Source organism: Pseudophryne corroboree, chromosome 9 (genome assembly GCF_028390025.1).
Source record: "Pseudophryne corroboree isolate aPseCor3 chromosome 9, aPseCor3.hap2, whole genome shotgun sequence".
In the NCBI taxonomy this organism is placed as follows: Eukaryota; Metazoa; Chordata; class Amphibia; order Anura; family Myobatrachidae; genus Pseudophryne; species Pseudophryne corroboree.
The window spans coordinates 384,902,791-384,930,651 of NC_086452.1; the positions used below are offsets into that span (position 1 = coordinate 384,902,791).

Sequence of the window (27,861 nt, forward strand, 5' to 3'; positions counted from 1 at the left end):
AGTAGTGAGAGTCTCTTTTTGGTAAGACCAGTAAGAAGACTATTGCAATAATCAATCGGGGGAAAATGAGAGCATGGGTTAGAGTATTTGCAGCGTCTTGTGTAAGGTATGGTTGTAATTTGGATATGTTTTTTTAGATGCATGTAACAGTCTCAAAATAATGATTGAATGTGGGGTACAATGGACAGTTCAGAGTCAAGGATGACGCGTAGACAGCGAGCTTGTTGGACAGGACTGATTTTCAAGTTCTCAACAGAGATAGAGATACCAGCTTGGTAACTACTATTGGTCGGTAGAAATATAATTCATACTGTTTTGGAAAGATTAGGTTTGAGGTGGCGAGATGTCATCCAAAATTAAACGTCAGAAAGGCTTTCAGTGACACAGACCAATACAGATGGTAGCTCTCTGGGGAGGATAGGTACATTTGGGTATAATCCACATACAGAATTTCAAAAGAGACGATTAGAGATGTGGTATAGATTGAGAAAAGCAGAGGACGTAAGACCGAGCCTTGTGGTACTCCAACTGAAGGAAGTAACAAGAGGAAGTGGACACTGAACAAGCAATTAGTGTTTGTATGAGAAGAGATTGGTCACCAGTGTCAAAAACAGAAGAGAGATCTAGAAGAATCGGGAACCGGTCTTTAGATGTACAATAGCAGTGATCAGATCATTCACTACTGTAGTCAGTGCTGTCTCTGGGATACCAAATACTTATAAAATTAGCTGTGGTCAATGCACATAGGAGATGTGAAGTGTGCATGCAAAAGTGTGTGTGTGTGTGTGTGTGTGTGTGTGTGTGTGTGTGTGTGTGTGTGTGTATATATATATATATATATATATATATAGATAGATATTTGTAATGTTTCCTTTCTCTCCCATTGCTGCGGAATGCGTCATCACAGACATGTAAGCACTCTTTAGGATTAGGAAAAAATAAGATTTTACTTACCAGTAAATCTGTTTCTCGTAGTCCGTAGTGGATGCTGGGGACTCTGTAAGGACCATGGGGAATAGACGGGCTTCCCAGGAGACATGGGCACTTTAAGAAAGAATTTGGATTCTGGTGTGCTCTGGCTCCTCCCTCTATGTCCCTCCTCCAGACCTCAGTTAGAGAAACTGTGCCCGGAAGAGCTGACAGTACAAGGAAAGGATTTTGGGAATCCAAGGTAAGACTCATACCAGCCACACCAATCACACCGTAAAACTTGTGATAACTTTACCCAGTTAACAGTATGAACAACAACAGAGCATCAGATCAACCCTGATGCAACTATACATAACCCTTATTTTAGCAATAACTATATACAAGCATTGCAGAAGTCCGCACTTGGGACGGGCGCCCAGCATCCACTACGGACTACGAGAAATAGATTTACCGGTAAGTAAAATCTTATTTTCTCTAACGTCCTAGTGGATGCTGGGGACTCCGTAAGGACCATGGGGATTATACCAAAGCTCCCAAACGGGCGGGAGAGTGAGGATGACTCTGCAGCACCGAATGAGCAAACACAAGGTCCTCCTCAGCCAGGGTATCAAACTTGTAGAACTTTGCAAAGGTGTTTGAACCTAACCAAGTAGCCGCTCGGCAAAGCTGTAATGCCGAGACCCCTCGGGCAGCCACCCAAGAAGAGCCCACCTTCCTTGTGGAATGGGCCTTAACTGATTTAGGCAGCGGCAACCCTGCCGCAGAATGAGCCTGCTGGATCGTGTTACAGATCCTTCGAGCAATAGTTTGCTTTGAAGCACGCGCCCCAAGCTTGTTGGGAGCATACAGGATAAACAAAGATTCTGTTTTCCTGACCTTAGCCGTTCTGGCTACATAAAACTTCAAAGTCCTGACCACATCCAGTGACTCGGAATCCTCCAAGTAAGTAGTAGCCACAGGCACCACGATAGGTTGGTTTATATGAAAGGATGAAACCACTTTCGGCAGAAATTGTGGGCGGGTCCGCAATTCTGCTCTATCCGCATGGAAAACCAGATAAGGGCTTTTATGTGACAAAGCCGCCAATTCTGACACACGCCTAGCCGAAGCCAAGGCTAATAGCATGACCACCTTCCACGTGAGATATTTCAATTCCACCGATTTGAGTGGTTCAAACCAGTGTGATTTCAGGAAACTCAACACCACGTTAAGATCCCAAGGTGCCACTGAAGGCACAAAAGGGGGCTGAATATGCAGCACTCCCTTTACAAACGTCTGAACTTCAGGCAGAGAAGCCAGTTCTTTTTGAAAGAAAATGGATAAGGCCGAAATCTGAACCTTAATGGAACCCAATTTAAGGCCCAAAGTCACTCCCGTCTGTAGGAAGTGAAGGAAACGGCCCAGCTGGAATTCCTCCGTAGGGGCATTCCTGGCCTCACACCAAGCCACATATTTTCGCCATATACGGTGATAATGTTGAGCTGTCACATCCTTCCTAGCCTTTATCAGCGTAGGAATAACTTCATCCGGAATGCCTTTTTCTGCTAGGATCCGGCGTTCAACCGCCATGCCGTCAATCGCAGCCGCGGTAAGTCTTGGAACAGACAGGGCCCCTGTTGCAACAAGTCCTGTCTTAGAGGCAGAGGCCACGGGTCCCCTGTGAGCATATCTTGCAGATCTGGATACCAAGTCCTTCTTGGCCAATCCGGAACAATGAGTATTGTTCTCACTCCTCTTTTTCTTATGATTCTCAGCACCTTGGGTATGAGAGGAAGAGGAGGAAATACATAGACTGACTGGAACACCCACGGTGTCACCAGTGCGTCCACAGCTATCGCCTGAGGGTCCCTTGACCTGGCGCAATATCTCTGTAGCTTTTTGTTGAGGCGGGATGCCATCATGTCCACCTGTGGCAGTTCCCACCGACTTGCAATCTGCGTAAAGACTTCTTGATGAAGTCCCCACTCTCCCGGGTGGAGGTCGTGCCTGCTGAGGAAGTCTGCTTCCCAGTTGTCCACTCCCGGAATGAACACTGCTGACAGTGCACCTACGTGATTCTCCGCCCAGCGAAGAATTCTGGTGGCTTCCGCCATCGCCACCCTGCTCCGTGTGCCGCCTTGGCGGTATACATGAGCCACTGCGGTGATGTTGTCTGACTGAATCAGAACCGGTTGGTCGCGAAGCAGGGACTCCGCTTGACGTAGGGTGTTGTATATGGCCCTTAGTTCCAGGATGTTGATGTGAAGGCAAGTCTCCTGACTTGACCACAGCCCTTGGAAATTTCTTCCCTGTGTGACTGCCCCCCACCCTCGGAGGCTTGCATCCGTGGTCAACAGGACCCAGTCCTGAATGCCGAAACTGCGACCTTCGAGAAGGTGAGCACTCTGCAGCCACCACAGGAGAGACACCCTGGCCCTGGGGGATAGGGTGATCAGCCGATGCATCTGAAGATGTGATCCGGACCACTTGTCCAACAGATCCCATTGAAAGGTCCTCGCATGGAACCTGCCGAAGGGAATGGCCTCGTATGATGCCACCATCTTTCCCAGGACTCGCGTGCAGTGATGCACCGACATCTGTATTGGTTTTAATAGGTCTCTGACCAGTGTCATGAGCTCCTGAGCCTTCTCCATCGGGAGATAAACCCTCTTCTGCTCTGTGTCCAGAATCATGCCCAGGAAAGGCAGACAAGTCGTAGGAATCAACTGCGACTTTGGAATATTTAGAATCCAGCCGTGCTGTTGTAACACTTCCCGAGAGCGTGCTACGCTGATCAGCAACTGCTCTCTGGACCTCGCCTTTATGAGGAGATCGTCCAAGTATGGGATAATTGTGACCCCTTGCTTTCGCAGGAGCACCATCATTTCCGCCATTACCTTGGTAAATATTCTCGGTGCCGTGGAGAGACCAAACGGCAACGTCTGGAATTGGTAATGACAATCCTGTACCACAAATCTGAGGTACGCCTGATGAGGTGGATAAATGGGGACATGAAGGTATGCATCCTTTATGTCCAGAGACACCATAAAATCCCCCCCTTCCAGGCTTGCGATGACCGCTCTGAGCGATTCCATCTTGAACTTGAACCTTTTCAGGTATATGTTCAGGGATTTTAAATTCAATATGGGTCTGACCGAACCGTCCGGTTTCGGTACCACAAACATGGTCGAATAATAACCCTTTCCTTGTTGAAGGAGGGGAACCTTCACCACCACCTGCTGAAGATACAATTTGTGAATTGCAGCTAACACTATTTCCCTCTCTAAGGGGGAAGCTGGCAGGGCCGATTTGAGGTATCGGTGAGGGGGCATCTCTTCGAATTCCAGCTTGTATCCCTGAGACACAATCTCTATTGCCCAGGGATCCACCTGGGAGTGAACTTACATGTGGCTGAAATTTCGGAGATGCGCCCCCACCGGGCCTAGCTAAGCCTGTGGAGCCCCAGTGTCATGCGGTGGATTTAGTGGAAGCCGGGGAGGACTTCTGTTCCTGGGAACTAGCTCTAGCTGTGTTGTGCAGCTTCCTTCCTCTGCCCCTGCCTCTGGCAAGAAAGGACGCACCTCGGACTTTCTTGCCTTTTTGTGATCGAAAGGACTGCATTTGGTAATACGGTGCTTTCTTAGGTTGTGAGGGAACATATGGCAAAAAAATTGACTTTCCAGCAGTAGCTGTGGAGACCAGGTCCGGGAGACCCTCCCCAAACAATTCCTCACCCTTTGACAATAGTTTTTGTATGCAGCCCTGCGCTGCCAGTTAAAAGCAGCCTGTTTGCAACACGTGGGATATTCCCTTATTTATCCCTATGAACCACACGAAATATACACAAGCAATAGATGGTTGCAGACTAGCGCTGAGTTTAAAAATAATGAAATTTATAAACAACTTGAGACTTTTCAATCTTCGTCCAAAGTTTCTTTCAAGCTCTTTCCACACATCAGAAAGACACTCACTTTATTATTCTGTCTCGCTTTCATGTAAAGGTATCTTTCTATCACCATACATCCACGGTACACTTCACTTGCAATGGACTTAGCTATTGGAATAACACTTACATTAGTGTCCTATCCCGCGTCCACATCAAGGTATCTTTCGTATCCCTCACAGTAGGGGCGGCAGGAATAAGGCAGACCAGTATTTTTCCAAAAAAACACACGGCTTCTTTATTCATCCAATACAGCAAGTAAGTGATCTGGTATGATGGTTAGCAGCAAACTTCAACGCGTTTCGGGGATACCCTACCCTTCCTCAAGAAGTCTTGAGGAAGGGTAGGGTATCCCCGAAACGCGTTGAAGTTTGCTGCTAACCATCATACCAGATCACTTACTTGCTGTATTGGATGAATAAAGAAGCCGTGTGTTTTTTTGGAAAAATACTGGTCTGCCTTATTCCTGCCGCCCCTACTGTGAGGGATACGAAAGATACCTTGATGTGGACGCGGGATAGGACACTAATGTAAGTGTTATTCCAATAGCTAAGTCCATTGCAAGTGAAGTGTACCGTGGATGTATGGTGATAGAAAGATACCTTTACATGAAAGCGAGACAGAATAATAAAGTGAGTGTCTTTCTGATGTGTGGAAAGAGCTTGAAAGAAACTTTGGACGAAGATTGAAAAGTCTCAAGTTGTTTATAAATTTCATTATTTTTAAACTCAGCGCTAGTCTGCAACCATCTATTGCTTGTGTAAATTCCTCACCCTTGTAAGGTAAAACCTCCATGTGCCTTTTTGAGTCGGCATCACCTGTCCATTGCAGAGTCCACAGGACCCTTCTGGCAGAAATCGACATCGCATTTATTCTAGAGCCCAGTAGGCTAATGTCTCTTTGAGCATCTCATATATATAGGACAGCGTCTTTTATATGCCCCAGGGTCATTAATATAGTATCCTTGTCTAAGGTATCAAGTTCCTCAGATAAGGTATCCGTCCATGCTGCTACAGCACTACACACCCAGGCCGACGCAATTGCCGGCCTTAGTAAGGTACCTGAATGTGTATAAATGGACTTCAGGGTACCCTCTTGCTTTCTATCCGCAGCATCTTTTAGGGTGGCCGTATCCTGTGACGGCAAGGTTACCCTCTTGGATAAGCGTGTTAAAGCTTTGTCCACCCTAGGGGAGGATTCCCAGCGTAACCTGTCCGTTGGCGGGAAAGGATACGCCATAAGCATCCGTTTGGAAATCTGCAGTTTTTTATCTGGAGATTCCCAAGCCTTTTCACATAACTCATTTAGCTCATGTGAAGGGGGAAAGGTCACCACCTGCCTTTTTTCCCCATACATATGAACCCTCTTGTCAGGGACTGGGGTTTCCTCTGTGATGTGCAACACATCCTTCATTGCTATAATCATATAACGGATGGCTTTAGCCAATTTTGGCTGTAACTTTGCATCATCGTAATCGACACTGGAGTCAGAATCCATGTCGGTATCTGTGTCAACAATTTGGGATAGTGGGCGCTTCTGAGACCCTGACGGCCTCTGCGACATAGGATCAGGCATGGGCTGAGCCCCCGACTGTCGTAAGGTTTCAGCTTTATCCAACCTTTTATGCAAGGAATTAACATTATCATTTAAAACCTTCCACATATCCATCCAATCAGGTGTCTGCGCCGTCGGAGCAGACATCACATTCATTTGCTCCCGCTCTGCTTCCACATAGCCTTCCTCGTCAAACATGTCGACACAAACGTACCGACACACCACACACACAGGGAATGCTCTTTTGAAGACAGTTCCCCCACAAGGCCCTTTGGAGAGACAGAGAGAGAGTATGCCAGCACACACCCCAGCGCTATATGTCCCAGGAATCACACAGTAACTTAGTGTTAACCCAGTAGCTGCTGTATATTATGTTTTTGCGCCTAATTTATGTGCCCCCCCCTCTCTTTTTACCCTCTTCTACCGTGAATCTGCAGGGGATAGCCTGGGGAGCTTCCTCTCAGCGGAGCTGTGGAGAAAAAATGGCGCTGGTGAGTGCTGAGGAAGAAGCTCCACCCCACAGCGGTGGGCTTCTGTCCCGCGTTTCTGTACAATATTATGGCGGGGGCTCATACATATATACAGTGCCCAACTGTATATATGTCCAACTTTTGCCAAGAGGTCCTAATTGCTGCCCAGGGCGCCCCCCCCTGCGCCCTGCACCCTACAGTGACCGGAGTATGTGGGTGTAGTGTGGGAGCAATGGCGCACAGCTGCAGTGCTGTGCGCTACCTCAGTGAAGACTGGAGTCTTCTGCCGCCGATTTTGAAGTCTTCTTGCTTCTTTCACCCGGCTTCTGTCTTCCGGCTCTGCGAGGGGGACGGCGGCGCGGCTCCAGGATCGGACGACAAAGGGTGAGATCCTGTGTACGATCCCTCTGGAGCTAATGGTGTCCAGTAGCCTAAGAAGCAGGACCTATCTGCAGAGAGTAGGGCTGCTTCTCTCCCCTCAGTCCCACGATGCAGGGAGTCTGTTGCCAGCAGAGCTCCCTGAAAATAAAAAAAAAAACCTAACAAAATACTTTCTTATAGCAAGCTCAGGAGAGCTCACTAAACAGCACCCAGCTCGTCCGGGCACAGACTGAAAACGGAGGTCTGGAGGTGGGACATAGAGGGAGGAGCCAGAGCACACCAGAATCCAAATTCTTTCTTAAAGTGCCCATGTCTCCTGCGGAGCCAGTCTATTCCCCATGGTCCTTACGGAGTCCCCAGCATCCACTAGGACGTTAGAGAAATTTATTTATATGTGACTAGGGCCAATGAGGTGGATGTGACTAGAGCCCCAGGCCTTCACATAAAAATAGGCCATCATCATAACCAACCTCCGGATGTCCACGCCCACATGGACCTTTCCACATCTCTCCGCTTCTCACAAAAGGCAATTGATTGTTCTCAGACCCAGGCCTACGTGATCCTTAATCCGGCTCTGCGTGTGGCTCAAAGCCTCTACCAATCTTGCAGTAAACCTGATGAGCATGTTACTATGTATGTGGAAGTAACTCGGGATAACACAGAAAGCAGATACCTTGTCTTGAGGAGCAGAAGTAGGGTTACGTTCCAGCATCTCAAAACTATCTGTCTTCACCAGATGCACGTTCTTCACCGCACTACAGTCATTTCCTTGACCCTAAACAAACCACGCATGAAAGGTATTACACATTATAGTTTTATATACAGTTTGTCACCCTCTTACTCCACTTCTCTCTTCTCCCTCATTTCTCTCTCTCTTATCAGCACTTGATTTAATTATATAAATAAACCTTAGCATTACCTTTTTATCTTCTCATGTTTACAAATGTACCTTTTTTGTGATATTCTCACATTTTCCTTCTATTCAGTGTTTTCTTTTTTAATCTGTATGTGGCCTGTGCAACCCTGTGTGTCTTCTTCCATTCTTCTGTACAGTTATACATTTTTGGTTGTGGAAAATGATGTCATGTTATTATTGGTTGATTTTCAAGGAGTGTCTGTTTCCCTCATATGGTAGTATGGTATGTGATGAGTAAGTATGGGCAGAGCCGTCTTAACAGCAGTGCAGGCCCCGGGCACAGCAATGCACTGGGGCCCCTACCCACCCATCAGCGGTAGGGGTGGAGGGGGGTGCTATCAGCAGCAGCTTTGATGTCCCGCGGTGCGTAGGGGGTGTTCTATCTTTCGCTCAGCATGTAGGACCTGGAGAAATTATTTTCGCTAATTACTCCTTTACTGCACAAATAGGACGGGAAGGAGAACACTAAACTGTAGAAGGGGACATTGTGCTGAATGAAGGGGCCCTGGTGCATGAATTCCAGGGTGGTAGGGGGTGTTTAGTACACAGGGGAGGGGTGGATAGTGGAGTGGGCTTAATATTCATCATTTTCTGGGGGTCAGGGCGGCTTGCTTTACTGCAGATATCTCCAGTTCCCGGAAATAGATTTCTTAGCTTTAATAGGATAAAAAAAAAAACTAGAGAGTCCCACCTTTCACGAGATACTGGGGACTTGGGGATCAGAGTTCAGGAGCCAGAGCAATCCAACAACAAAAATATAAATCTGCATATTAAGCGTGTGGAGCTGTAGCAGGGACCAGCTGCTTGAAGGCTGATAACTCTAAGTCAGACAGAACCCGAGATATCTGGCTGGGAAGAACAATTAACAGGCTTGGATGGGGACCACTGCTTTGAAGTCGGATATCTCCGGTACCCCAGGGACGATTTTCAAAAATCTGGTACCCCTGGAAAGAGGGGACCGTCAGCTATCAGCTTAGTGCCCTTTTACTCATGAGGCCCTTGGGCAAGAGCCCAATGAGCCCATACAAAAAGACAGCCCTGAGTATGGGAAGTAACAGAAGTGTTTTAAGACTGTAGATATGTGTAAGGCCAGAAATCTCTGGAAGTGACATACATGACACTGGTGTGAGGGGTCAGAGGTCATACCAACTATCATTACAAATGTTATTACATCATTTTTATCAGTCTACAGCTTTATTTATATCAAAACAAATAATATCCAAGTGCGCTAGTATATACGATACTGAATTCACTTCAGGACTGAAGATGTAGACCAACTTTGAGATTGGGTGGACCCTCTCACCAAAAATATGATAATAATCAGACATTGTTTTATTCATACAATGTATTCTTTAAAACATACATAAAATTCGTTTTACACCAATATTAAAGTAAACATGACAATGTACAGTAGATGTTGATATGACCCACCTCACCTTAACAAAAGGTGTGAGCTCTGCATGCAGTCAAGATCTGAGCTTGCGACAGACACATGTGCTTCCGCGCATCACTATCACTATGGGGTGTACACACGGAGCGATGTGTGCTTAATTTCTAAGCAATCTGGTCAGATTGCTTAGAAATTAAGCAAAAATCTCTGCATGTGTACCCCCCTTACCATTCACAAATGTTTTTAATACTCATACAAAGAGATTAGGACATGTAATGCAACTAATGATCTTCCATTGCTGGTTTCACCTGATACCTGTCGCCTTGCACTGGAACTCGCCCAATTTACATCACATCTTGTCTGTATTTACGCAAAACCTACACCCTTTATTTCACTTAATCTTTACAGGTTATGTGATTTAAAAACAGAGGGGCAGATGTATTAACCTGGAGAAGGCATAAGGAAGTGATATAACCAGTGATAAATGCAAAGGTGATAAACACACCAGCCAATCAGCTCCCATATGTAAATTAACAGTTAGGAGCTGATTGGCATTATCACCTTGCACTTAACACTGCTTTATCACTTCCTTATGTCTTCTCCAGGTTAATACATCTACCCCAGAATCTCAAATAAAGGGACAGAAGTAAAATGGCAACACAGGAATTTCTCTGACGTCCTAGTGGATGCTGGGAACTCCGTAAGGACCATGGGGAATAGCGGCTCCGCAGGAGACTGGGCACAAAAAGAAAGCTTTAGGACTACCTGGTGTGCACTGGCTCCTCCCCCTATGACCCTCCTCCAAGCCTCAGTTAGATTTTTGTGCCCGACCGAGCAGGGTGCAATCTAGGGGGCTCTCCTGAGCTTCTTAGATAAAAGTTAGTTTTAGGTTTTTTATTTTCAGTGAGACCTGCTGGCAACAGGCTCACTGCATCGAGGGACTAAGGGGAGAAGAAGCGAACCTGCCTGCTTGCAGCCAGCTTGGGCTTCTTAGGCTACTGGACACCATTAGCTCCAGAGGGATCGAACACAGGCCCAGCCTCGGAGTACGGTCCCAGAGCCGCGCCGCCGGCCCCCTTACAGAGCCAGAAGCAAGAAGAGGTCCGGAAAATCGGCGGCAGAAGACCTCAGTCTTCATCAAGGTAGCGCACAGCACTGCAGCTGTGCGCCATTGCTCCTCATGCACACCTCACACTGCGGTCACTGATGGGTGCAGTGCGCTGGGGGGGGGGGGGGGGGGCGCCCTGAGCAGCAATATTAACACCTTGGCTGGCAAAAATAAATCACATATAACCCCCAGGGCTATATGGATGTACATTAACCCAGAATCCATAAAAATGCGGGAGAAAAGTCAGCGAAAAAGGGGCGGAGCTATCTCCTTCAGCACACTGGCGCCATTTTTCCCTCACAGCTCCGTTGGAGGGAAGCTCCCTGGCTCTCCCCTGCAGTTAATACACTACAGAAAGGGTTAAAAATAGAGGGGGGGCACAATTTAGGCGCAGTATACAATATATATGCAGCTATAAGGGAAAACACTTTTTTTATAGGTGCTATCCCTGTGATATATAGCGCCCTGGTGTGTGCTGGCATACTCTCCCTCTGTCTCCCCAAAGGGCTTTGTGGGGTCCTGTCCTCTATCAGAGCATTCCCTGTGTGTGTGCTGTGTGTCGGTACGGCTGTGTCGACAGGTATGTGGAGGATAATGAGGTGGAGGCGGAGCGAATGCCTGTAAATATGTTGTCACCCCCTGCGGGGTCGACACCGGTGTGGTTGAACTTATGGAAGGATTACGTGAAAGTGTCAACTCCTTACATAAAAGGTCGACGACACAGAACAGCCGGCTACTCAGCTTGTGCCTGTTCCAGCGTCTCAAATGTCATGGGGGGCTCTAAAATCGCCCGCTACCTCAGATAACAGACACAGATGTCGACACGGATACTGACTCCAGTGTCGACATCGATGAGACTGGTGTACCCTCCCAATAGGTCCACCCGTTACAGGATTGAGGCAATGAAAAATGTATTACACATTTATGATTATACCCCAGGTACCACATAAAAGGGGATTGTGTTTGATGAGAGAAAACTATTAGTAGTTTTTCCTGCATCTGAGAAATTAAATGAGGTGTGTGAGGAAGAGTGGTCTTCCCCCGGTAAGAAATTGATAATTTCTAAAACGGTTCTTGGCAGCGTACCCTTTCCCGCCAGAGGATAGGTCACGCGGGGAAACACCCCATAGGGTAGATACAGCGCTTACACGCTTATCAGAAAAGGTGGCACTACCGTCTCCGGCCGCCCTGAAGGAACCTGCTGATAGAAAGCAGGAGGTTACCCTATAAGATATAGTCACACACTAGGGCATTATATTGCGACCAGCCGTTGCTTCGGCATGGATGTGCAGTGCTCCCGCTGCGTGGTCAGATTCCCTGTCGGAAAATAACTATGGATAGGGACAATATTTTGCTGAAAATAGAGCATATAAAAGACGTGGTCTTATACATGCGTGATGCACAGAGGGATATTTGCCGGCTGGCATCAAAAATAAGCGCTAGGTCCATTGCCGCCAGACGGGGGTTATGGACTTGGCATTGGTCAGGCGATGCCGACTCGAATCGGCACATGGAAGTTGCCCTATAAGGGGGTAAAACTGTTTGGGGATGGTTTTTCAGACCTCGTTTCCACAGCTACTGCTGGGAAATCGATTTTTTTGCCACAGGCTACCCCACAACAAAAGAAAGCACCGTATCAAGTACAGTCCTTTCGGCCCCAGAAAAGCAAGAGGGCTAGAGGCTCATCCTTTCTGCCGAGAGGCAAAGGTAGAGGAAAAAGCTGCAACACACAGCTAGTTCCCAAGAGCAGAAGTCCTCCCTGCGTCCGGTAGGTCCACAGCATGGTGCTGGGGCTGCTCAGGCGGACCCGGGTACGGTGGGGGCCCGTCTCAGATATTTCAGCGGACAGTGGGCTCTCTCACATGGATCCCTGGGTCCTTCAAGTAGTATCTCAGGGGTACAGGCTGGAGTTCGAGACGTTCTTCCCCCCGCCGTTTCCTAAAATCTGCCTTACCGGCACCTCCCTCTGCCAGGGAGACGGTGTTGGTGGATATTCAACACTATATTCACAACAAGTGATTGTCAAGGTGCCCCTCCTTCAGCAAGGAAGGGGTTACTATTCCACAGTGGTTGTGGTACCGAAACGGTTCGGTGAGACCCATCTTGAAATTAAAATACTTGAACTTTTATATCAGAAGATTCAAGTTCAAGATGGAATTGCTCAGGGCGGTTATTACGAGCCTGGACGAGGGGGATTACAGGGTCTCCCTGGACATCAAGGATGCGTACCTGCATGTCCCCATTTACCCTCCTCACCAGGGGTACCTCAGATATGTGGTACAGGACTGTCACTATCAGTTCCAGACGCGGCCGTTGGAGTTGTCCACGGCACCGAAGGTCTTTACCTAGGAAATGGCCGAAGTGATGATACTCCTTCGCAAGAAGGAAGTTTTTATTATCCCGTACTTGGACGATCTCCTGATAAAGGCGAGGTCCAAAGAACAGTTGGTAGTGGGGGTAGCACTCTCTCGGGAAGTGCTACAACAGCACGACTGGATTCTCAATATTCCAAAGTCACAGCTGGTCCCGACGACACGTCTTCTGTTCCTGGGAATGTTTCTGAACGCAGACCAGAAAAGAGTGTTTCTTCCAGTGGAAAAAGCCGAGGGGTTGTCATCTCTAGTCAGAGACATCCTAAAACCAGGACAGGTGTCGGTACATCAATGCACACGAGTCCTGGGAAAAATGGTAGCTTCGTACGAAGCATAATTCCATTCGGAAGACTCCACGCAAGGACGTTCCAGTGTGACCTGTGGTACTAATGGTCCGGGTCCCATCTACAGATACAACAGCGGATAACCCTGTCAGCAAGAAACAGGGTGTCGCTGCTGTGGTGGCTGCAGAGGGCTCATCTACTAGAGGGCCGCAGATTCGGAATACAGGACTGGGTCCTGGTGACCACGGATGCCAGCCTTCGGGGCTGGGGTGCAGTCACACAGGGAAGAAATTTCCAAGGAGATTTCGCTTCACATAAATATTCTGCAGCTAAGGGCCATTTACAATGCCCTAAGCCAAGCAAGGCCCCTGCTTCAGAACCAGCCGGTAGACATCACAGCGGTCGCCCATGTAAACAGACAGGGCGGCACAAGAAGCAGGATGGCGATGGCAGAAGCCACAAGGATTCTCCGATGGGCGACCTACACCCAGGAGAATGGGGACTTCATCCAGAAGTTTTCCAAATGCGGGTAAACCGTTGGGAATGACCACGGGTGGACATGATGATGTCCCGCCTCAACAAGAAGTTGAAAAGATATTGCGCCAGGTCAAGGGACCCTCAGGCGATCGCTGGGGACGCTCTAGTGACACCGTGGGTGTACCAGTCGGTTTATGTGTCTCCTCCTCTACCTCTCATACCCAAGGTACTGAGAATAATAAGAAGGCGAGGAGTGAAAACCATACTCGGGGTTCCGGATTGGCCATGAAGAGCTTGGTACCCGGAACTTCAAGAGATGCTGGCAGAGGACCCTTGGCCTCTGCCGCTCAGACAAGACCTGCTGCAGCAGGGACCCTGTCTGTTCCAAGACTTACCGCGGCTGCGTTTGACGGCATGGCGGTAGAACACCGGATCCTAAAGGAAAAGGGTATTCCGAAGGAAGTCATCCCTACCCTGATCATAGCCAGGAAGGATGTCACCGCAAGACATTAATCGCCGCGTTTGGCGAAAATTTGTTGCTTGGTGGGAGGCCATGAAGGCCCCGACGGAGGAATTTCAACTATGTCGATTCCTGCACTTCCTGCAAGCAGGGGTGACGTTTGGGCCTCAAATTGGGGTCCATCAAGGTCCAGATTTCGGCTCTGTCGATTTTCTTCCAGAAAGAACTGGCTTCACTGCCTGAAGTTCAGACTTTGGTTAAAGGAGTACTACATATTCAGCCTCCTTTTGTGCCTCCTGTGGCACCTTTTGGATCTCAACGTGGTGTTGGATTTCCTAAAGTCGCATTGGTTGAGCCACTTAAAACCATGGAGCTAAAGTATCTCGCGTGGAAAGTGGTCATGCTGTTGGCCTTGGCCTTGGCCAGGCGTGTGTCAGAATTGGCGGCTTTGTCATGTAAAAGCCCTTATCTGATTTTCTATATGGATAGGGCAGAGTTGAGGACTCGTCCTCAGTTTCTCCCGAAGGTGGTCTCAGGTTTTCACTTGAACCAACCTATTGTGGTGCCTGCGGCTACTAGGGACTTGGAGGATTCCAAGTTGCTGGACGTAGTCAGGGCCCTGAAAATTTTATTTTTCCAGGACGGCTGGAGTCAGGAAAACTGACTCGCTGTTTATCCTGATGGCACCCAACAAGCTGGGTGCTCCTGCTTCTAAGCAGTCTATTGCGCGCTGGATTTGTTGCACTATTCAGCTGGCGCATTCTGCGGTAGGATTACCGCAGCCTAAATCAATAAAAGCCCATTCCACAAGGACGGTGGGCTCATCTTGGGCGGCTGCCCGAGGGGTCTCGGCTTTACAACTTTGCCGAGCAGCTACTTGGTCAGGGGCAAACACGTTTGCAAAATTCTATGAATTTGATACCCTGGCTGAGGAGGACCTGGAGTTCTCTCATTCGGTGCTGCAGAGTCATCCGCACTCTCCCGCCCGTTTGGGAGCTTTGGTATAATCCCCATGGTCCTTACGGAGTTCCCAGCATCCACTAGGACGTCAGAGAAAATAAGAATTTACTTACCGATAATTCTATTTCTCGTAGTCCGTAGTGGATGCTGGGCGCCCATCCCAAGTGCGGATTGTCTGCAATACTTGTACATAGTTATTGTTAACTAATCGGGTTCTTGTTGTGAGCCATCTATTCAGAGGCTCCTCTGTTATCATGCTGTTAACTGGGTTTCATATCACAAGTTGTACGGTGTGATTGGTGTGGCTGGTATGAGTCTTACCCGGGATTCAAAATCCTTCCTTATTGTGTACGCTTGTCCGGGCACAGTATCCTAACTGAGGCTTGGAGGAGGGTCATAGGGGGAGGAGCCAGTGCACACCAGGTAGTCCTAAAGCTTTCTTTTTGTGCCCAGTCTCCTGCGGAGCCGCTATTCCCCATGGTCCTTACGGAGTTCCCAGCATCCACTACGGACTACGAGAAATAGAATTATCGGTAAGTAAATTCTTATTTTTCCTATTATATTTGACTAATGAAAACTTGTCAAGCAGAGACATTACGCTACTGATGGACTGTGGGTGGCGTACAGTCAGGAGACTGAGAATCCAGTTTGGGAACACTTATCACTTCTAAATGGTTTTACTCAGGTCTCAGAATCACACCCTGCTCTCATGTAGGCAGTAAGCACCAAGCACTTTGAGGATTAAATTGTACTTAGAAGTGCAGATTAAGTCACTTGGGCCCTTCAAAAATCTCTAAGTGCCTTTGTGGACACGCCAGACTGACATCGGGGCCAATCTTGCGTGGGCGGCTCGTTAGGATTATTTTATGATCCATCTGGAACACAGCAGCTAAATAATGAAGTTCCAATTGATGGCCCATGATTTGATTATTACAAGTGAGCGTGAAGAAATATTACTGGAAAGAGCAGGGTGTAAACTTGGCTGGACTCAGGTGACACCGTAAAATCTCTGAGGTAATACATTTTCACCAGGTCTGCCACAATATACTGTAAAGGGAACATACACTAGCAGTGAGCACCTGTCTATCAGACTAGGAGGTAGATATACTAAAGCTTTTAAAACGGACAAGTGGTAGCGTTGCCCATAGCACCCAGACTATTTGTCATTTTACAGTATATAATGCAACAGAGAAATGCTAGCTAGTACGTGATTAGTTTCTATAGGCAACACCACCACTTGTCTCTTTTAAAAGCTTTAGTATATCCACCCCCAGGCCTCCATCTTCTAAAAATAAGATTTTACTTACCGGTAAATCTATTTCTCGTAGTCCGTAGAGGATGCTGAGGACTCCGTAAGGACCATGGGGATAGACGGGCTCCGCAGGAGACATGGGCACTTTAAGAAAGAATTTAGTTCCTGGTGTGCACTGGCTCCTCCCTCTATGCCCCTCCTCCAGACCTCAGTTAGAGAAACTGTGCCCAGAGGAGATGGACAGTACGAGGAAAGGATTTTGTTAATCCAAGGGCAAGATTCATACCAGCCACACCAAACACACCGTATAACTTGTGATAACTACCCAGTTAACAGTTTGAAAACAACATATCATCAGTTCAAGACCGATGCAACTATAACATAACCCTTATTGTAGCAATAACTATATACAAGTCTTGCAGAAGAAGTCCGCACTTGGGACGGGCGCCAAGCATCCTCTACGGACTACGAGAAATAGATTTACCGGTAAGTAAAATCTTATTTTCTCTAATGTCCTAGAGGATGCTGGGGACTCCATAAGGACCATGGGGATTATACCAAAGCTCCCAAACGGGCGGAAGAGTGCGGATGACTCTGCAGCACCGATTGAGCAAACATGAGGTTCTCCGCAGCCAGGGTATCAAACTTGTAGAATTTTGCAAAAGTGTTTGAACCCGACCAAGTAGTAGCTCGACACAGCTGTAGTGCCAAGACCCCCCGGACAGCCGCCCAAGAAGAGCCCACCTTCCTAGTGGAATGGGCCTTGACCAATTTTGGTAACAGCAAACCAGCCGTAGAATGCGCTTGCTGAATCGTGTTACAAATCCAGCGAGCAATAGTTTGCTTTGAAGCAGGGGCACCAATCTTGTTGGATGCATACAGGACAAACAGCGCTTCAGTTTTCCTGACTCTAGCCGTTCTGGCTACGTAAATTTCCAAAGTCACGTGTAGCCACAGGCACCACAATAGGTTGGTTCATATGAAAAGATGAAACCACTTTTGGCAGAAATTGCGAACGGGTCCGCAATTCTGCTCTATCCAAATGGAAAACCAAATAGGGGCTTTTATGTGACAAAGCCGCTAATTCAGACACTCGCCTAGCCGAAGCCAAGGCTAATAACATGACCACCTTCCACGTGAGATATTTCAACTCCACCGTTTTAAGTGGTTCAAACCAGTGTGACTTTAGGAAACTTAACACCACGTTAAGATCCCAAGGTGCCACCGGAGGCACAAAAGGAGGCTGAATATGCAGCACTCCCTTTACAAAAGTCTGAACTTCTGGAAGAGAAGCCAATTCTTTTTGAAAGAAAATGGATAGGGCCGAAATCTGGACCTTAATGGAACCTAATTTAAGGCCCAAATTCACTCCAGTTTGTAGGAAGTGAAGGAAACGGCCCAGATGGAATTCTTCCGTAGGAGCATTCTTGGTCTCACACCAAGAAACATATTTTCGCCATATACGGTGATAATGTTTTGCGGATACTTCCTTCCTAGCCTTAATCAGCGTAGGGATAACCTCAACCGGAATGCCTTTTTCTGCTAGGATCCGGCGTTCAACCACCATGCCATCAAACGCAGCCGCGGTAAGTCTTGGAACAGACAGGGTCCCTGTTGCAATAGGTCCTGTCTTAGAGGAAGAGGCCACGGATCTTCTGTGAGCAGTTCCTGCAGATCTGGATACCAGGTCCGTCTTGGCCAATCTGGAACTATGAGGATTGTTCTCACTCCTTTTCTTCTTATTATCCTCAACACCTTTGGTATGAGAGGAAGAGGAGGAAATACATAGACTGACCGGAAAACACCCACGGTGTCACTAGGGCGTCTACCGCTACTGCCTGAGGGTCTCTTGACCTGGCGCAATACCTCTGTAACTTTTTGTTGAGGCGGGACGCCATCATGTCTATCTGTAGCAGTTCCCACGACTCACAATCTGTGCGAAGACTTCCGGATGAAGTCCCCACTCTCCCGGGTGTATGTCGTGTCTGCTGAGGAAGTCTGCTTCCCAGTTGTCCACTCCCGGAATGAACACTGCTGACAGTGTGCTTACATGATTTTCCGTCCAGCGAAGAATTCTGGTGGCTTCCGCCATTGCCACTCTGCTCCTTGTGCCGCCTTGGCGGTTTACATGAGCCACTGTGGTGATGTTGTCTGACTGGATCAGAACTGGTCGGTCACGAAGTAAGGTCTCCGCTTGACGTAGGGCGTTGTATATGGCCCTTAGCTCTAGGATGTTGATGTGAAGACAAGTCTCTTGACCTGACCAAAGACCCTGGAAGTTTCTTCCCTGTGTGACTGCTCCCCAACCTCGGAGGCTTGCGTCCGTGGTCACCAGGATCCAGTCCTGAATGCCAAATCTGCGGCCCTCGAGAAGGTGAGCACTCTGCAGCCACCACAGTAGTGACACCCTGGCCCTGGGGGACAGGGTGATCAACTGATGCATCTGAAGATGTGACCCGGACCACTTGTCCAGTAGGTCCCATTGGAAAGTCCTCGCATGGAACCTGCCAAAGGGAATGGCCTCGTATGACGCCACCATCTTTCCCAGGACTCGAGTGCAATCATGCACTGACACCTGTTTTGGTTTCAATAGGTTCTTGACCAGAGTCATGAGTTCCTGAGCCTTCTCTATCGGGAGATAAACCCTCTTCTGGTCCGTGTCCAGAATCATGCCCAAGAAGGGTAGACGATTCGTAGGAACCAACTGCGACTTTGGAATATTGAGAATCCAGCCGTGTTGCTGTAACACTTTTAGTGAAAGAGATACGCTGTTCAGCAACTGCTCTCTTGATCTCGCTTTTATGAGGAGATCGTCCAAGTACGGGATAATTGTGACACCTTGCTTCCGCAGGAGCACCATAATTTCCGCCATTACCTTGGTGAAAATCCTCGGGGCCGTTGAGAGACCAAACGGCAACGTCTGAAATTGGTAATGACAATCCTGTACCGCAAATCTTAGGTACGCCTGATGAGGTGGATAAATGGGGACATGAAGGTACGTATCCTTTATGTCCAGTGACACCATAAAATCCCCCCCTTCCAGGCTTGCGATGACCGCTCTTAGTGATTCCATCTTGACCTTGAACATTTTCAAGTATAGGTTCAGAGATTTTAAATTCAATATGGGTCTGACCGAACCGTCCGGTTTCGGGACTACAAACATGGTCGAATAATAACTCCTTCCCTGTTGAAGGAGGGGAACCTTGACCACCACCTGCTGAAGATACAATTTTTGTATTGCGTTTAACACTATTTCCCTCTCTTGGGGGGAAGATGGTAGGGCCGATTTGAAATACCGGCGAGAAGGCACCTCTTCGAATTCCAGCTTGTAACCCTGAGACACAATTTCTATTGCCCAAGGATCCACCTGGGAGTGAACCCACATGTGGCTGAAATTCCAAAGACGTGCCCCCACCGGGCCCGACTCCGCCAGTGGAGCCCCAGCGTCATGCGGTGGATTTTGCAGAGGCCGGTGAGGACTTCTGTTCCTGGGAACTAGCTGTGTTGTGCAGCTTCTTTCCTCTGCCCCTACCTCTGGCAAGAACGGACGCACCTCGGACTTTCTTGTTTCTTTGTGAACGAAAGGACTGCATTTGATAATGCGGTGCTCTCTTAGGCTGTGAGGGAACATAAGGCAAAAAATTTGACTTTCCAGCTGTAGCTGTGGAGACCAGGTCCGAAAGACCTTCCCCGAACAATCCCTCACCCCTGTAAGGTAAAACCTCCATATGCCTTTTTGAGTTGGCATCCAGCAGAGCTCCCTGAAAATAAAAAACCTAACAAAATACTTTCTATCAGTAAACTCAGGAGAGCTCACTGAAAAGCACCCAGCTCCTCTGGGCACAATATCAAACTGAGGTCTGGAGGAGGGGCATAGAGGGAGGAGCCAGTGCACACCAGGAACTAAATTCTTTCTTAAAGTGCCCATGTCTCCTGCAGAGCCCGTCTATCCCCATGGTCCTTACGGAGTCCTCAGCATCCTCTAGGACGTTAGAGAAATCAGGGGTATTCAACATGCGCCCCCCCAATTGCTGTGGAACTACACATCCCAGAATGCCGTACCACAGTTACAGCATGCCCTAATAGCAAAACTGTGGCTGGACATGCTGTAATGTGTACATCCACAGCAGCTGGAGGGACACATGATGAATACCCCTGCTCTACACTACATTTCCAGAGACTGAATTTCAGGATTAGTAGACCCCCGAAGGGGTGATGCAGAGTTAATACGCAAGTAGAACGTAATTGCTCCAATACTACATTTGCGTGGAAATAAGTAAGATTTTAAACCTACCGGTAAATCTTTTTCTCCTAGTCCATAGAGGATGCTGGGGACTCTGTAAGGACCATGGGGTATAGACGGGCTCCGCAGGAGACATGGGCACTCTAAAGACTTTAGAATGGGTGTGCACTGGCTCCTCCCTCTATGCCCCTCCTCCAGACCTCAGTTAGAGAACTGTGCCCAGAGGAGACGGACAGTACGAGGAAAGGATTTTTGGTAATCTAAGGGCAAGATACATACCAGCCCACACCATCCACACCGTACAACTTGGAACATACGAACCATTTAACAGTATGAAACAAAACAGCATCAGCCAAAGACTGATCAAAACTGTAACATAACCCTTATGTAAGCAATAACTATATACAAGTCTTGCAGAATTTAGTCCGAACAGGGACAGGCGCCAAGCATCCTCTACGGACTAGGAGAAAAAGATTTACCGGTAGGTTTAAAATCTTATTTTCTCTTACGTCCTAGAGGATGCTGGGGACTCCGTAAGGACCATGGGGATTATACCAAAGCTCCAGACCGGGCGGGAGAGTGTGGATGACTCTGCAGCACCGATTGAGCAAACATGAGGTCCTCCTCAGCCAAGGTATCAAACTTGTAGAATTTAGCAAAAGTGTTTGAACCCGACCAAGTCGCCGCTTGGCAAAGCTGTAATACCGATACGCCTCGGGAAGCCGCCCAAGAAGAGCCCACCTTCCTAGTGGAATGGGCCTTTACCGAATTTGGTAACGGCAATCCAGACGTAGAATGAGCCTGCTGAATCGTGTTACAGATTCAGCGGGCAATAGTCTGCTTAGAAGCAGGAGCGCCAACCTTGTTGGCTGCATACAGGACAAACAGTGCCTCTGTTTTCCTAACCCGAGCTGTCCTGGCTACATAAATTTTTAAGGCCCTGACTACATCAAGGGACTTGGAATCCTCCAAGTCACCCGTAGCCACAGGCACCACAATAGGTTGGTTCATATGAAAAGATGAAATCACCTTAGGCAAAAATTGAGGACGAGTCCTCAATTCTGCTCTATCCACATGGAAAATCAGATAGGGGATCTTGTGAGACAAAGCCGCCAATTCGGACACCCGCCTTGCAGATGCCAAGGCCAACAACATGACCACCTTCGAAGTGAGAAATTTTAATTCAACTGTTTGAAGAGGCTCAAGCCAGTGAGACTTTAGGAACTGTAACACCACGTTAATGTCCCATGGTGCCACTGGGGGCACAAAAGGAGGCTGGATATGCAGCACTCCCTTTACAAAAGTCTGGACTTCTGGGAGAGAAGCCAATTCCTTCTGAAAGAAAATTGATAGGGCCGAAATCTGTACCTTAATAGAGCCTAACTTTAGGCCCATATCCACTCCTGTCTGTATAAAGTGGAGAAAACGGTCCAGATGGAAATCTTCAGTAGGAGCATTCTTGGCTTCACACCAAGACACATACTTCCTCCAGATGCGGTGATAATGTTTCGCCGTCACCTCCTTCCTAGCCTTAATCAGAGTAGGGATGACTTCCTCTGGAATACCTTTCCCCGCTAGGATTTGGTGTTCAACCGCCATGCCGTCAAACGTAACCGCGGTAAGTCTTGGAACACGCAGGGCCCCTGCTGCAACAGGTCTTCCCTGAGAGGAAGAGGCCACGGATCTTCTGTGAGCATTTCCTGAAGATCTGAATACCAGACCCTTCGAGGCCAATCTGGAACAATGAGTATTGTCTGCACTCTTTCTCGTCTTATGATTCTCAGTATTTTTGAGATAAGCGGAAGAGGAGGGAACACATAGACCGACTGAAACACCCATGGTGTCACCAGGGCGTCCACCGCTACTGCCTGAGGGTCCCTTGACCTGGCACAATACCTCCGAAGCTTCTTGTTGAGGCGTGACGCCATCATGTCTATTTGTGGAAGTCCCCACTGACTTGTTATTTCTGCAAAAACTTCCAGATGAAGTCCCCACTCTCCTGGATGGAGATCGTGTCTGCTGAGGAAGTCTGCTTCCCAGTTGTCCACTCCCGGAATGAAGACTGCTGACAGAGCGCTTACGCGATTATCCGCCCAGCGAAGAATCCTGGTGGCTTCCGCCATTGCCACTCTGCTCCTTGTCCCGCCTTGGCGGTTTACATGAGCCACAGCTGTGACGTTGTCTGATTGAATCAGAACCGGTAGGTCGCGAATAAGATTCTCCGCTTGTCGTAGGCCGTTGTATATGGCCCTCAATTCCAGTACGTTGATGTGTAGACAAGCCTCCTGGCATGACCATAGTCCCTGAAAATTTCTTCCTTGTGTGACTGCTCCCCATCCTCGGAGGCTCGCGTTCGTGGTCACCAGAACCCAGTCTTGAATGCCGAACCTGCGACCCTCGAGTAGGTGAGCGCTCTGCAGCCACCACAGGAGAGACACCCTGGCCCTGGGGGACAGGCTTATTTTCTGATGTATTTGTAGATGGGACCCTGACCACTTGTCCAGAAGGTCCCACTGAAACGTCCTCGCATGGAACCTGCCGAAGTGGATGGCCTCGTAGGTCGCCACCATTTTTCCCAGTACTCGAGTGCATTGATGGACTGACACTCTTTTCGTTTTAACAGGTCTCTGACCATGTTCTGGAGTTCCTGGGCTTTTTCCATCGGGAGGAAAACCCTCTTTAGTTCCGTGTCCAGAATCATGCCTAAGAAAGATAGCCGAGTCGTTGGAACCAACTGTGACTTTGGTAAATTTAGAATCCAGCCATGCTGCTGCAGCACTCTCAGGGAGAGCGACATGTTTTTCTGCAATTGATCTCTCGATCTCGCTTTTATCAGGAGATCGTCCAAGTACGGGATAGTTGTGACTCCCTGCCTGCGCAGGAGCACCCTCATTTCCGCTATTACCTTGGTGAAAATCCTCGGGCCGTGGAAAGCCCAAACGGCAACGTCTGAATCTGGTAATGACAGTCCTGTACAGCGAATCTCAGCTACGCCTGATGAGGGGGATATATGGGGACATGGAGGTATGCATCCTTTATGTCTAGTGACACCATAAAATCCCCCCCTTCCAGGCTGGCGATAACTGCCCGGAGCTATTCCATCTTGAATTTGAACTTTTTCAAGTATAGGTTTAGGGATTTTAGATTTAGAATGGGTCTGACCGAGCCAACCGATTTCGGGACCACAAACAGGGTTGAATAGTACCCATTCCCCTGTTGACCTAGGGGAACCTTGATAATCACTTGTTGATGACACAGTTTTTGAATTGCAGCTAAAACTATCTCCCTCTCTGGGGGAGAAGCTGGTAAAGCAGATTTGAAAAATCGTCGAGGAGGCACCTCTTCGAATTCCAGCTTGTAGCCTTGGGATACAATTTCCATCGCCCAAAGATCCACGTCTGACTGAACCCAGACGTGGCTGAAGAGGCGAAGACGTGCCCTCTACCTTTACCTCTGGCGAGGAAGGAAGAGCCCCGACCTCTTCTGGACTTATGCGACCGAAAGGACTGCATCTGATATTGTGGTGTTCTCTTTTGCTGTGGGGGAAAATAAGGCAAAAAAGTAGATTTACCCGGGGTAGCTGTAGAAACCAGGTCCGCAAGACCTTCCCCAAATAAAACCTCACCCTTGTAAGGCAAAACTTCCATATGTCTCTGAGTCGGCATCACCCGTCCATTGGCGGGTCCACAGGGCTCGCCTAGCAGAAATTGCCATGGCGTTGGCTCTTGAACCTAACAGCCCAACGTCTCTCGCAGCGTCTCTCATATATAAGGCTGCGTCTTTAATGTGACCCAAGGTCAATAAAATGCTATCCCTATCTAGGGTATCAATGTCAGATGACAAGTGATCTGCCCAAGCTGCTACTGCGCTACAAACCCAAGACGACGCTATTGTCGGTCTGAGCTAGGCACCCCCTTGAGGGCTGCCGTGTCTGGAGACGGTAGCGCCACCTTTTTGGACAAGCGCGTTAAAGCCTTGTCCACTCTGGGCGAGGATTCCCACCGTAACCGGTCCTGTGTAGGGAAAGGATACGCCATAAGAATTCTCTTGGGAATCTGCAGTTTCTTGTCTGGAGTTTCCCAAGCATTTTCAAATAACGCGTTCGGCTCATGAGATGGGGGAAAGGTTACCTCAGGTTTCTTTTCCTTAAACATGCGCACCCTCGTGTCAGGGACAGAGGGGTCATCTGTTATATGCAAAACATCTTTTATTGCAATAATCATATAATGAATGCTTTTGGCCACCCTTGGGTGTAACCTCGCATCGTCGTAGTCAACACTGAAGTCAGAATCTGTGTCGGTATCAGTGTCTGCTACATGGGACAGGGGACGTTTCCGAGACCCTGGAGAGCCCTGTGCTACAGCCAAAGCCATGGATCGACTCCCTGTCTTTTCTCTGGACTCTGCTTTGCCCATTCTCTTATGTAATAAAGACACATTTGCATTTAAAACATTCCACATATCCAGCCAATCAGGTGTCAGCGTCGCCGACGGAGACACCACAATCATCTGCCCCACCTCCTCCTTAGATGAGCCTTCCGCTTCAGACATGCCGACACACACGTACCGACACCCCCACACACTCACGGATAGATAAATATATATATATATATATATATATATATATATATATGGAGACAGTCCCCCAATAAGGCCCTTTGGAGAGACAGAGAGAGAGTATTCCAGTACACACCCAGCGCCACCGGACACTGGAATAAAATCCCAGTCAATACAGCGCTTTTATAAAAATATACTCCCCCCCTCTTTTTTGCCCTCTGTACTTGTGTTCAGCAGGGGAGAGTCCGAGGAGCCAGATTCTCTGCAGCGTCCTGTGGAGAAAATGGCGCTGGTTAGTGCTGAGGAACCAAGCTCCGCCCCCTCACCGGCGGGCTTCGATCCCGCTCAAATCTTTATACTGGCGGTGTTTTTTGTAATATACTGCCTCCGCGGTATATAACTATGCCAGTGTCTCTAGAGGTTTAATAATTGCTGCCCAGGGCGACCCCCCTGCGCCAGTGTGTGTGTTATTGTGGGAGCAATGGCGCGCAGCGTTACCGCCGCGCGTTACCTCATAGAAGACCTGAAGTCTTCTGCCGCCTTCGAAGTCTTCTTTCTTCTCATACTCACCCGGCTTCTATCTTCCGGCTCTGTGAGGAGGACGGCGGCGCGGCTCCGGGACGAACGGCGAGGGTGAGACCTGCGTTCCGACCCTCTGGAGCTAATGGTGTCCAGTAGCCTAAGTAGCAGAGCCTATCATTTAAGTAGGTCTGCTTCTCTCCCCTCAGTCCCACGATGCAGGGAGCCTGTTGCCAGCAGTGCTCCCTGAAAATAAAAAACCTAACAAAGAGTCTTTTTCAGAGAAACTCAGTAGAGCTCCCGTGCAGTGCACCCAGTCTCCTCTGGACACAGTATCTAACTGAGGTCTGGAGGAGGGGCATAGAGGGAGGAGCCAGTGCACACCCATCTAAAGTCTTTAGAGTGCCCATGTCTCCTGCGGAGCCCGTCTATACCCCATGGTCCTTACGGAGTCCCCAGCATCCTCTAGGACGTAGGAGAAAATGTGTATTTTCACGCAAATGTAGAGTAGTAAGCATCCGTGCGATATGTTACATAGTTATTATCAGCGCACACTTGCGTTACTCGATGTTTGGTAGAAAAAGAGTGATCTGAAAATAAGAATTTACTTACCGATAATTCTATTTCTCGTAGTCCGTAGTGGATGCTGGGAACTCCGTAAGGACCATGGGGAACAGCGGCTCCGCAGGAGACTGGGCACAAAAGTAAAAGCTTTAGGACTACCTGGTGTGCACTGGCTCCTCCCCCTATGACCCTCCTCCAAGCCTCAGTTAGGATACTGTGCCCGGACGAGCGTACACAATAAGGAAGGATTTTGAATCCCGGGTAAGACTCATACCAGCCACACCAATCACACCATATAACTTGTGATCTAAACCCAGTTAACAGTATGATAACATGAGGAGCCTCCAGAACAGATGGCTCACTACAACAAAAACCCAAATTTTTTGGCAACAATAACTATGTACAAGTATTGCAGACAATCTGCACTTGGGATGGGCGCCCAGCATCCACTACGGACTACGAGAAATAGAATTATCGGTAAGTAAATTCTTATTTTCTCTGACGTCCTAGTGGATGCTGGGAACTCCGTAAGGACCATGGGGATTATACCAAAGCTCCCAAACGGGCGGGAGAGTGCGGATGACTCTGCAGCACCGAATGAGAGAACTCCAGGTCCTCCTTAGCCAGGGTATCAAATTTGTAGAATTTTACAAACGTGTTTTCCCCTGACCACGTAGCTGCTCGGCAAAGTTGTAAAGCCGAGACCCCTCGGGCAGCCGCCCAAGATGAGCCCACCTTCCTTGTGGAATGGGCATTGACAGATTTTGGCTGTGGCAGGCCTGCCACAGAATGTGCAAGCTGAATTGTACTACAAATCCAACGAGCAATAGTCTGCTTAGAAGCAGGAGCACCCAGCTTGTTGGGTGCATACAATATACACAGCGAGTCAGATTTTCTGACTCCAGCCTTCCTGGAAACATATATTTTCAGGGCCCTGACTACATCCAGTAACTTGGAATCCTCCAAGTCCCCCGTAGCCGCAGGCACCACAATAGGTTGGTTTAGGTGAAACGCTGAAACCACCTTAGGGAGAAATTGAGGGCGAGTCCTCAATTCCGCCCTATCCGAATGAAAAATCAGGTAAGGGCTTTTATAGGATAAAGCCGCCAATTCTGATACGCGCCTGGCTGAAGCCAGGGCCAACAGCATTACCACTTTCCATGTGAGATATTTTAAATCCACTGTGGCAAGTGGTTCGAACCAATGAGATTTTAGGAATCCCAAAACCACATTGAGATCCCAGGGTGCCACTGGAGGCACAAAGGGCGGCTGTATATGCAGTACCCCCTTTACAAAAGTCTGGACTTCAGGAACTGAAGCCAATTCTTTCTGGAAGAAAATCTACAAGGCCGAAATTTGAACCTTAATGGATCCTAATTTTAGGCCCATGGACAGTCCTGTTTGCAGGAAATGCAGGAAACGACCTAGTTGAAATTCCTCTGTCGGGGCCTTCCTGGCCTCGCACCACGCAACATATTTCCTCCAAATACGGTGATAATGTTG

At 48.3% G+C, this 27,861-nt stretch overlaps 1 protein-coding gene across 2 annotated transcripts in view; it reads right to left on the reverse strand.

Annotated features, from left to right (window-relative positions):
• The window catches only part of DCP1A (decapping mRNA 1A), a 233,182-nt gene that overhangs the window by 82,795 nt on the left and 122,526 nt on the right, over window positions 1-27,861 (reverse strand). The window contains exon 6 of one of the 2 annotated variants that reach the window (XM_063940807.1): window positions 7,931-8,032. The exons of the other annotated variant lie outside the window; for it this stretch is intronic. Within the exon in view, the coding sequence (XP_063796877.1) occupies window positions 7,931-8,032 (102 nt within the window). The remainder of the gene's footprint in view (window positions 1-7,930; window positions 8,033-27,861) is intronic. 2 annotated transcript variants of the gene reach the window in all.